At 38.7% G+C, this 12,504-nt stretch overlaps 1 protein-coding gene across 1 annotated transcript in view; it reads right to left on the bottom strand.

The window, feature by feature from the left end:
- LOC137246120 (uncharacterized) overlaps positions 1 to 12,504 on the bottom strand; it is a 197,791-nt gene that overhangs the window by 124,695 nt on the left and 60,592 nt on the right. The window contains exons 8-10 of the mRNA XM_067777213.1: positions 11,462 to 12,193; positions 9,662 to 10,023; positions 9,482 to 9,594 (exon numbers count right to left, since the gene is read on the bottom strand). Of these exons, the coding sequence (XP_067633314.1) occupies positions 9,482 to 9,594; positions 9,662 to 10,023; positions 11,462 to 12,193 (1,207 nt within the window). The remainder of the gene's footprint in view (positions 1 to 9,481; positions 9,595 to 9,661; positions 10,024 to 11,461; positions 12,194 to 12,504) is intronic.

Below are 12,504 nucleotides of genomic sequence, written 5' to 3'. Positions count from 1 at the left end.
GTAACATCGCCTTGGCAATTGAAGTTTATTTTGCCTTGCTCATTCACATAACAACTTTCGCAAAGCACTGTTATAAACGTTCTCACTATACTCTATACTAGAAGAATATAAAAACATATTTTGTGCCCCATTCCTTTGTAAAATTACAGTTTTATCTGCGAAAAAAGTTAGAAGCCGTTAAATTCAGCCGTTCTTCGTAAATATACGTGTAATCTACTCATCATGCATAAGATTGAGTTAAACGCATCTATATAAAAAACTGCTTATGTGCAGCTCTTATTGCTGACATTGTTTTTTTGTGGCGCAGCTTTTACTTCCTAAAAAAAAAAAAAAAAAGAAATGTAAGGCGCGATAACCTCCGAAGAGATCTAAGGCCGAGCTTCTCTTCCAATTTGCGTCGTGCTCCTCTTGGCCGGACGGGACCTACATGTTGCAAGGCAGATGAGTTTTCACTGAGAGCTTTTCATGGCAGAAATACATCCGGAGCGCTTGCCAAACACTGCCGAGGGGCGACCCCGCTTAGAAAAGTTGTTTTCTAATTGAAAAACCTTATTTCTAAAATGTTGATGTTGCTTTGCCCGGGGTGTGAACCCAGGGCATACGGTGTGGTAGGCGGAGCACGCTACCATCACACCACGGTGGCCGCCGCTTTTACTTCCTATCGTCTTAGTAATGTGACGACTTTCTAACATTCGTCACATTAGATCAGGGCTCTTTAAACTTGAAACTGTGTTAGTAAAAGTGTTATGATCAATGGTAGTGGTTTAGGCGTTGATCAAAGAGCACTGAAGCAAAACGAATCACGCATTCTTTACTTACTTTAACCGTTATGGCCGTCTAACAAAGCGCGCCAGTCGCATATTCGCTTTGCCAACTGGCACCAAATGATCACACCAAGGGAGTTTAAATCGTTTTCAACCTGATTCTTCCAGCGAAGTGGGGGCGTCCTCATTCTCTGGTTCCATAGGCGCGTTCCGATAGAAACAATTTCTTAGCCGGATCGTCATCTTTCATTCGCATAACATGGCCTAGCCAGCGTAGAGGTCCTTAAATCTTTCGAAAAACTTTTCTGTCGAACAGTCCCTGAGCCGCTTCATCTGTTGTTGTCATGGCCCATGCTTCTGCACCATATAGCAGGACGGGTACGATAAGTGACTTGTAGAGCGTGATTTTCGTTTGCCGAGAGGTCTTTACTTTTCAATGGTCTACCTAGTCCAAAGTAGCATTTATGGGCAAGACTGATTCTTCGCTGGATTTGAGAGCTGATGTTGTTGTTAGTGTTAATGCTGGTTCCCAAACAAACGAAATCTTTTACTATTTCGAAACTATGGCTGCCAACAGTAGCGTGGTTGCCAAGGCGCATATGCGCGACTCTTTGTTCGATGACAGCAGGTATTTCGTTTTGTCCTCATTCAACATCAAATCCCCCATTTTTACCGATTCTTTTTTCAGTTTGGAGTAAGCAGAACTGACTGAGCTGATGGTGTTGCTCAACGTCATTTTGCACAGCCGTATAAGTTCTGCGGTGAACCAAATTCAGACATAGCGGGATATAGGCTGTCGTGCTGCCAAAGGCGGCTTTAAAAGAGACGAAGTCGTGATATGTGTCAATTCTTTTTTCTGCGAGTTTTTTCCAAGATTTTGCGCATTGTGAAAATCTGGTCGATGGTAGATTTACCAGGTCTGAAGCCGCACTGATAAGGTCCAACCAGCCGATTCACGGTGAGCTTCAACCATTCGCACAATACACTTGACAGGACCTTATATGCGATATTAAGAAAGCTGATTCCGCGATAGTTGGCGCAGTTTGCTGTATTTCCTTCCTTTGCATAAGTTTCTAACAGAAAAAAATTTAATTTTTTTTAGCAACAAGTGGCTCAGAATCAAAACCCGTTATGAGTTTTTATAATTTTTCTTCTGAAGGCATCACCTAGAAGGATCGACGTATTCAGATCAAATCCCCCTTAATGCTGTTTGCTTCCGAAACGTATCGTATCTGTATCCGGCCGAGGATTATCAATATCGGCAACACTGTCGAAAACCTTAGGGAAGTGACTTTATCGCTAGTACAGCCCAAGGAAAAACCAGAATGAAAAATAACCGTAAAAACAAAATTGTCCTACGAATTAAAAAAAAAAATATGAATACCGATTTTAATGAAATTTTTCCGATTTCGGTTAAATTTTTATCGGTTTGTATAAAATCTTGAGGTTTATCTTAATTCTATTATGGTACTCTATTGAATTTGGTATTTTGTTGGGCATTACAAAATATTAAAGAAAGATATATGTACATGTATGGGCGCTGGTTGTAAAAGAGTGTGGCGAATATTAGCAACTTCGATACATCACTAATAATGTATTACAATCACAAACCACCTACTTGTGTGTGATTTGTGCTATACAATAATAACAGCAAAGTCAGCAATAACATATTGTCACGGATATTAGCATCACTAAGCTATACCATCACTAAGGCCATGCCAAGCAGTATTTACGTCAATAATCAAATCATGTATATACATATATAAGGCAGCCGAAAGAGATGTCACACACAGATGCATTTACTTATACGCCTATGTGTACTCGAGAGACTGTAAACTACAAACATTCACATCAATAATTCAATCATTATGTATCTACATAAACGAATAAATAATTGCGTCTAGACATATGTACGTATACGAGCAGCGGAGCGGCAATGCACAAACACATGCATATATCTTATCTGAGTTGTCACAAGAGAGGGCAATAATTTGTGCACGTAGTTGTGGCTGGCGATTTTGTAGCCGAAACTAACTAGTAAGTTCTGGAATGGAAAAGCCTAGAAGTATGCAATTAGAAATCAAAAAGTATAAAAGGCGCGACAGTAAAGGCGAGGAGTTTGAGTTTGATTTGAGTTGTCAAGCAGTTACGACTAAGACGATATCTAGCGAGCAATAGCAGTATTATTTTGAATAGTGGAGTTTCATTTGAGCTATCATTTGGTTATTAAGCTATTTGTTGCACAGTTTGAGTGTTATTGTGAAGTATTTTAATAAAGCCCATTTTTCCATTATTCAAAATTGGAGTTATTTATTCAACAGTTTAGCGGTACGAACCTAGCAAAAGGGCAAATAAGAGGAATTTGCAGCAAATTCGTTACAATTGGTGTCAGAAGTGGGATTCTTGAATAAATTCCAGAGGACAACAAGGACATGGCAAAGTTCAGTGAATTGAAGATCCAGCAACTAAAGGAGTTGGACAGCCGAGGATTGAATACAAGCGGCGTTAAACTTGAACTTCAGGCACGGCTACGAGAGGCAATGGAAACGGAAGGAATTGATGTGGAAGAGTATGACTTTCATCTTGATGGCGAGGAAGTAACAAAAATTGAAGAGAAAAACGAAACATCGCAGACATTTACGAGCACAGACTTGAACATGATTTTGGCTGCAATATCTGCTCAAACATCGACAATGTCATCACAGATGGAATCCCAAGAGACACGCATAACATCGAAGATTGAAGAACAGAAGACATCCATATATGGTATCCCAACTGGAATCGCAGGAAACCCGTATAACATCACAATTGGAAGAACAGAAGACATATTTGGCCTCTCAACTGGAAGCGCAAGAGGCACGTATATCTGAAATGTCGGCACAAATTTCGGAACAGGTATCATCGCAGCTCTTGGTGAAACTGGAAGAGCAGGATGCAAAAATTTTACAACTCGAGGACAAAATTGATGCCGAAATAGAAGCGTTAAAAGGTCGTATGGAGCAGTTACAACTAAACCGCCCAGCTGTTTCAGCAAGCAATCCAAAGGTAAAAACACCATCATTTGACGGTTCTGTTCCTTTCCAGGTCTTCAAGTTACAGTTTGAGAAGACCGCAGCAGTGAACAACTGGAATGCGGAAGATAAAGTTGCTGCACTGTTCGCGGCATTGAAAGGGCCTGCAGCGGAAATCTTACAGACGATTCCCGAAGGAGAGCGGAACAATTATGAAGCATTGATGGCTGCTGTAGAACGACGTTATGGAAGCGAGCATATAAAACAGATATTCCAAATTGAGTTGCAAAACCGCTACCAAAAAGCGAATGAGATTTTGCAGGAGTTTGCCTCGGATGTTGAAAGGTTGGCTCATCTCGCAAATGCGGACGCACCCGTGGAATACACCGAGAGGGTAAAAATCCAGAGTTTTATAAATGGCATACGAGACGTGGAAACGAAGCGAGCTACATACGCAAACCCAAATCTGACATTTGCTGAAACGGTATCACATGCATTGACTCAGGAAACGGCCTCACTATTGAAGAAACCAGCATACAAAGCTCATCGTGTGGAAGTGGAAAGACCAGATTGGGTAGACACAATTTTGGAAGCACTGAAGGGATCACAACAGAAAAATGCCGGAGTTATTAAATGCTTCAAGTGCACGTCATTGCGATCTTGGTCCTAATAGTTCCAATAATGTGGGTGGCCGTAAACGCAAAGCTGGCGGAAATGAGCAAGAGCGTGTCGAATGTAAAGAACGAAAACTTGCCCCGGCTATTGAATGTCCTGTCATATCTGTGTCGCAAATTGGAAGGAAATCAAGCAGTCTTACCGTCAGAGGGAATGTGGATGGTAAAGAACGTGTACTGACTGTAGATACGGGCGCATCTCATTCCTTGATCCGATCTGACTTGGTCAACAGGAGAGTAAAACCGTTACCTGGAGCAAAGTTGCGTACGGTCACTGGCGAGTATAACCAAGTTCAGGGAGAAGTGATATGTGAAGTATTGATTGGGAAGGTCATGGTTCTACACAAATTTGTTGTGGCGGAGATTGTTGATGAAGTTATATTGGGAGTGGATTTCTTGGTTGACCATGACATCAAGATCGATATGCAGAGAATGGTGATGCGTTATGAGAACCAAGATGTGCCACTTAACTTTAGTTTGGAAAAAGGGTTCAGCAGTAATCGGGTACTGGTGGAGAATACTCGACGAAGGCCACGAAATTCAAAGGTAAAGGTTGATAGATCGAATGGGCCAAATAAATCAAAATCAAAAGTACCTGCGAGAGAAACTCTGGCATTGACAAAACCTAAAAGACGCAGGAAAACGAAGCAACGAATTTCCGAGAAAGACTGCGAGGGTAGTTTCAAGCCGGAGCGCACTACTGTTGTAAAATGTGGGAACGATACCGATTATGCAAAGCAAATCCGTCCAGCGCAAGCTCTACGAAGTGGTTCATTGACCAAACAACAGAGTGTGAAGGAACGGCCCAGGGTAATGAGTAGTAAGATGAAACACTGGCATGACAAGAACTTTAATTCGGAAGGTTTCTTGGCGGGAGATTTGGTATTGTTAAACAACCCTCACCGGCGGAAAGGTGTTCCAGCTAAATTTCGGTGCAGTTCGGAAGGCCCGTACAAAGTTGTGAAGAAGATCAGTGATACCATCTACCGCATACAAACCACTGGGAAACCACGGGTTAGAAGAGTGGTACATTTGGAAATGCTAGCGGCAGTTAGATCGGGAGATTTGTCTGATCGGGACGATCAGACTTAGGTGGAGGGCAGTGTCACGGATATTAGCATCACTAAGCTATACCATCAGTAAGGCGATGCTAAGGCCATGCCAAGCAGTATTTACGTCAATAATCAAATCATGTATACACATATATAAGGCAGCCGAAAGAGATGTCACACACAGATGCATTTACTTATACGCCTATGTGTACTCGAGAGACTGTAAACTACAAACATTCACATCAATAATTCAATCATTATGTATCTACATAAACGAATAAATAATTGCGTCTACACACGTACGTATACGAGCAGCGGAGCGGCAATGCACAAACACATGCATATATCTTATCTGAGTTGTCACAAGAGAGGGCAATAATTTGTGCACGTAGTTGTGGCTGGCGATTTTGTAGCCGAAACTAACTAGTAAGTTCTGGAATGGAAAAGCCTAGAAGTATGCAATTAGAAATCAAAAAGTATAAAAGGCGCGACAGTAAAGGCGAGGAGTTTGAGTTTGATTTGAGTTGTCAAGCAGTTACGACTAAGACGATATCTAGCGAGCAATAGCAGTATTATTTTGAATAGTGGTGTTTCATTTGAGCTATCAGTTTGGTTATTAAGCTATTCGTTGCACAGTTTGAGTGTTATTGTGAAGTATTTTAATAAAGGCCATTTTTCCATTATTCAATATTGGAGTTATTTATTCAACAGTTTAGCGATACGAACCTAGTAAAAGGGCAAATAAGAGGAATTTGCAGCAAATTCGTTACAATATGTTTACGAAGCTAAGAGCGAAGAAGAAATTGAAAACTAACATATAAATTTTAACAGCAGCTAAGAGCGACGGCGGCACATATACACAATTACAAAGAGCGCAGATGACATTACTCACACATATACATGTATATAACCAAATCCGATTTGAGATGCAGACCCGAAAAATAAATAAGCAACTATTCGAAGAGGATGTTTGCGTAGAGTCTAGAACCTGTGAGAAATAGGCTAGTGAGGTAACTGACCCCGCGTTCCTATAGAAAGTGATCCCGATCCCTACAAAAATTTAACAAGCAAATGCAACAACAAGTTGATACATATGCATCACAATGTTGCTGCATTTGCATGTTAAATTTCTATCGGGATGTGGATCACAGTCTATTGGAACGCGAGATGAGAGTATAAAAGCAGCGCAGGCTAAGGAATATTCTATCAGTTTGATTTTAAAAGGCTGTAGGTGAAGTACGTGAGTAGTTTAATTATGAAGTACAACCACCATTATAGCAATTCGGCGATTCCACCGTAACAGAAGGTGAATAATAACCAAGAATCCTTAAATTATTTATAAGAGGTTGTATATGTATATCATACAATAAGTTGAGCTACACTGCGCGGAGAGAGAAAGACAGTGAACATACTGAACATAACATTACTATATCCCTATATAGCATACATTTTTATACTCAGCGTGCTTTGCACACAGATTATATTAACTTTGATTGGATAACGGTTGGTTGTACTGGTATAAAGGAATCGAGATAGATATAGATATGAAAATCATCAGTATCGAAAAAAAATTTGATTGAGCCATGTCCGTCCATCTGTTAACACGATAATTTGAGTAAATATTGAGATATCTGATATTGATATATCACCAAATTTGGTACACGAGCTTATCTGGACTCAGAATAGATTGGTATTGAAAATGAGCGAAATCGGATGATAACCACGCCCACTTTTTATATATTGTAACGAATTTAGTGAAATTCCTCTTATTTTCTACCTTCTACTAACTTTCGTATCGCTAAATTGTTGAATAAATAACTCCAATATTCAATAATGCAAAATGGTCTTTATTAGCCTACTTTGAAAGTACTTCACAATAACACTTAAACTTCGCAACCAATAGCGTGCTTAAATCAAACTGAATACGGACTACCCAGCTTCTGCTGCTTTTATACTCTCTGCGCAATTGTCTAGACGTTTCTTCTTCTAGAATCCTCTACCTGGTCACCAGCCATACGCGCGTGTATTTGTAGTGTGTAACCATATGCGTGTGTATATGTGAGCGAAGTAGTAGCTGATGATGACATGCGTTTGTGAGTATGTCTCTGCTGCTTGTATGTATGTGTGTACATGATGATTAATTTGTTTACGTAGATACAAGTTTGGCAGCTTGCTGTATTGTTGTTGTGGCTTTATTTACTTACAGCCTGATTCTAATGTGGTAACAACTTTCTTCACCACGGCAACTTTCTTCATGTGGCAACTTTTGTACCCTTTTGGTATTCTGCCCACGAAAGTAATACGAAAAGGCAATACTGAAAAATAAAGAATTGTGAACGCAAATAAGTAAACATAATAGTAAAAAAGTGTTGCCTCTTGCTATACATATTTGTTTCCATGTACTTTCACAGTATATATTACAATATAGCTATGTAAAAACGTATGCATGTGTGCACATATGTATATACACATCGTCCCGTTTATTCGTTAACATCGTATCTACGAGTGACACATTTTCGGTAAAGCCATGGCGGAACCATACACGGTGCCAGCATGGTGACATACCTACAAACATAAATAAAAATTCCATGTACTTCGTTTTTGTAAATTTGATGGACAAATGTCAAAATCGTACTGCGCCGGAAGTTGATGTATCAAATTAACGGGCCGATTCTGAGCGTTACCGGTAAAATAGTACCCAGAACATTATGTAACCGAAAATCGTTACCAGTTCTTTTATTCGCGATTCTGGCCAAAGTGATAACGCTGTCATCACCGAAAAACTCACCAATGTCTGTGGTGAAATTTAAAAGTTGGTTTTCTTCGCTTTACCCATGGCGGAACGATACAAAGTGGCAGCATGCGACAGCTGAATATAAACTTTTTTATTTGATTTGATACAACAACTTCCGGCGCAGTACGATTTTGACATTCGTCCATCGAATTTACAAAAACAAAGTACATGGAATTTTTATATATGTTTGTAGGTATGTCACCATGCTGCCACCTTGTATGGTTCCGCCATGGCTTTACCGAAAATGTGTCACTCGTAGATACGAGGTTAACGAATAAACGAGACGATGTGTATATATGTACATACATGCATAAGATTTTACATAGCTATATTGTAATTTATTCTGTGAAAGTACATAATGTAAACAAATATATAATATATAGCAAAAGGCAACACTTTTTTACTATTATCTTTACTTATTTGCGCTTACAATTCTTTATTTTTCAGTTTTGCCTTTTTCTAAACAACAGCTGTGGGTGGTTATTTCGATGTCAGCCTACGTAACAAAATTTGGCAGAGAGGTTGCCTTTACTATAAGGAATCCTTTGAAGAAAAATTTCCGAAATCGGTTAAGGACCACGCCCACTTTTATATAAAAGATTTTTAAAAGGTTGTGGACGAATAAAATAAGCTATATCTTTGCAAAAAGAGCTTTATATCAATGGTATTTCATTTCCCAAGTGGATTTATAACAATAAATAGGAAAAACTTCAAATTTAAAAAATGGCCGGGCACCGCCCCTTGTATGACTAAGCAATTTTCTATGTTTCGGGAGTCATAACTCGAAGAAAAATTAACGGATCGTAATAAAATTAGGTACACAAATTTTCCCTATAAGAGAAAATATTTCTAGTCAATATGGGCTGGAACAGCTAAAGACCACGGGAACTTAGATATAAAACAAATTTAAAATGGTCGTAGACTAGAATAAAAAGCTATAACTTAGCAAAAAATAGTTTTGAATCAATGATATTTCACTTATCAAGTTTTATTGTAAGAGGAAATGGAGAGACATTTTTTTTAAACGGGCGGTTCCACGTGTTATGTAGAAAAGTAATTTATCTGAAATTAAATGTGCAATTGAAGCTCACGCTGAGTATATAATGTTCGGTTACACCCGAACTTAGGCACCTTTACTTGTTATACGTACTATATATAGTTCAATCAAAATGTATGAAAAGTGCACATCTCTTTGCATTCATCTATGATAAATTTGTAATCGTTGTTTTCTTGTAATGTTCTCGGATTTCCAACGAGTATAAGTAGTGATTGCGCTCGGGAGAGTATGACATTCAGGCGCTGTAAAGAAAAACAAACAAAAAAAAAAAAACCAATATATAAATAAAACATGACACTAAATACAAACCTGTGGATCGGTAACAAACCCCAAATCACAAAATGATTTCACAAACGAAGCTATAATTATAGGCTTTTCACGTCCTTGGTATCTCTCTGCTGTGCCCACTTCGATGCCCTTTAACCCGCGTTTATTTAATTGTTCTTTAATTCTATGGCATTGCAATCTATAGGGTGAAATAATACCAATATTTCGTAGATCGGTATGTTCTTTCAGCTGATAAATAATCCACATTACTTTATTGACTTCTGATTGATTATAGCTACTTTTTGAATTACTTGAATAACTTAAATTCCCATGAACAGCTTCAAAAATGATTGGAAATTTTTTATTGGTAATAATGGAGAGGTTATCGAACGTCATAAGACTTGCTAAGTGATAGAGAAATGAAAAGGGAGAAAAATTGGCAAGTTTCATAAAAATGTAAGTTAAAAGGTAACTTTAGTTCCGAGATGGTGTGTCAGTTTCATTTAGGTAGAATTTTGCGTTCTCTTTAAGACACCATGGAAAGTCTTAAACAGGTGAAGTTTCAGAAATTTGAAAATAAAGGGTGGCAGTCAAAAACATGTCATGCCAAACACGCCAATAGGATTAAAATACCAACGTCTGCTGGGAGTCGCTAGCCCATCATGTTGTAGTTGGGTTAACTTTGCTTAGCTCCTTTCATTAGGAGCTGATAGCTGAAAGGTAAGAGTTTAACCTGTTACCGTATCCAGAACGAAGTTGGGCCAGATTGATTCGTGTCTCCCTGGGTCTGCTTTACTTTTCTGTCAGGGTTAGATTGTTTATGTTTATAACGGGGTTCACAGGGCGCGACCTAGCGACGGTATTTACAGACTCAGTGTGGATTAGGCTTAGGACTTATCCTACCCCTCTGGAAGACGGAGATAGATAAAGCAGTTATTTGTTGGGACAATTCACCAAAAACTGTATGTTCAGCATTTTATTAAGCCCCTTTATATTGAGCTCTTTTGTCTCATAAGAAGATATCCTGTGCAGTTTTGAGTGTAGTGTTTTTCCATGTGTCTGTTTTTTCCAGTGTCTGTTTTTTTAAGTAGGCGACTAAAGTAGCGATGCGTAGCACATGAGCTACCGGCCTATTGGAACAAGTTGCATAGACTTGACTTGAGAACTGTCACTTACAGTTCTATTAAATGAACATTGCATGTTACTGATTACTCACAACTTGGCAACACTTAACTTGACTTAGAAGTCTGTTGAATTTTGATTTTCTATGTAAGTTCTAAGTGACGTTTACATTTTGAGATTCCATTTGTTTGTTTCCATTTCATTTTGACATTTTGTCATACAAATTGACATTTATTTAAAAATAAATTTCAATGCTGATTATGATGCCAGATTGTATGCGCTAAGTGGAGTATAATCGTGGCTAAGTTGCCAAGTTTACGCCAAGTCAAGTCAAGCCTATGCTAAGTATCAGTAATGGGCCCTTAATGCTCGGTACAGTCGTAAAGCCATCGGCGTGAACGTCCAATATTTGCCACTTCGGAAACATAGTGACAGTGGGCGTGGTCGGTGATATTCTCAGATTACGCGAAGTGAAAAATGCAGAACGACCGGAGAAATCACTATTTATTTTGGAAACTAATTCGTCTCTTGAAGGCCCAGGTCTTGTTGTTATTATCGTGCAGCCACCGGCATACGATTAAAACTTAGGGTATTCACAATGGACGACAAAATTTAGTAAATAACAGAGTGCCGAAAATTTCTACCCGCCTAATCCACCCTACATGACCACACCACCTTAGAATTCAATCCACCTAAATGCAGCTTAACCTAACTTCATACCTGTTTGAACTTTTGGTATCAGTTCGTTTTTGTAGTACAAATGATTAAATAATCGTAAAATTTCCGGGTGTGAGCGATAGTTTTGATATAGACGCATCTGTAAAGTACGATCATATGAACCATCTCCTTTCACCACATAACAGTCACGTTCAAGCAAACGTTTCATTAGTGAGTGCTTTAGTCCAAGTTCTCCTGCTACTCTTGACATTACAACCGGACCCAATTGCTTTGTATCTCCAGACATTATGACACGACAATCGTTCGTATTAACGCTCGTGATGGCAACTAAAGCCTCTGTTTCCGTTATAGCGGCCGCTTCATCAATAAAGACGTGCGTAAAAGGAAAATTACCCACGATACCGGTGCGTAAACGACCCACCGTGCAGAGAGTTGCCACAAGAATATTATATTTAAGTAAAACACTTATTGCAGGTGATTTAAATTTTCCATTAGTAAAATTAGCATTTTTTTGAATTAAAGGATTGATATTTTTAAGACCATGCTTTTCTATCCATGATTTTGAAAAAATGCGTAATATGTCATATGCCACCTTACCGCTACGCTGTAGGGATAATTCTATTAGACGAGAATTGGTCTCAAAATGTTGGCATATTTTCAACGCTACTGTATCGCATGCCGAATTCGAGCCGGTTGTAACTAGAATGTGATTTTTGGGACTTTTTATGTATAATTGTAAAATTGCCTCCACAATTGTTGTTGTTTTGCCGGTACCTAATAGAAATTAGTCAGTATATCGGTTGCTGAGTGGAATATCACACTATCTCAGCTGCTGTCTCGAAAACGTCCTATTGGAGAAGATGTTTTAAAAACACGCTATTTGAGAATTATTTTTCAAAACACCCTATCTCAAAATTTACATGAGAAATATCCTGGGGAATGCTGAACGTAAGCGTATGGTATAAGTGTAATTGTAAGAGTAGTATTTAGAATGTTAATGTATGTAGAATGTTAATGCAGGCGTAATGTGCCATATTGGTATATGTACTGTATCAAGTACTATAGAATATGTAAGTGAGCGAGTA

The sequence above is a fragment of the Eurosta solidaginis genome, chromosome 3 (genome assembly GCF_040869045.1).
Source record: "Eurosta solidaginis isolate ZX-2024a chromosome 3, ASM4086904v1, whole genome shotgun sequence".
NCBI classification, from domain to species: Eukaryota; Metazoa; Arthropoda; class Insecta; order Diptera; family Tephritidae; genus Eurosta; species Eurosta solidaginis.
The sequence above is the reverse complement of the archived record's forward strand: the minus strand, read 5'-3'. Positions and strand labels throughout refer to the sequence as shown.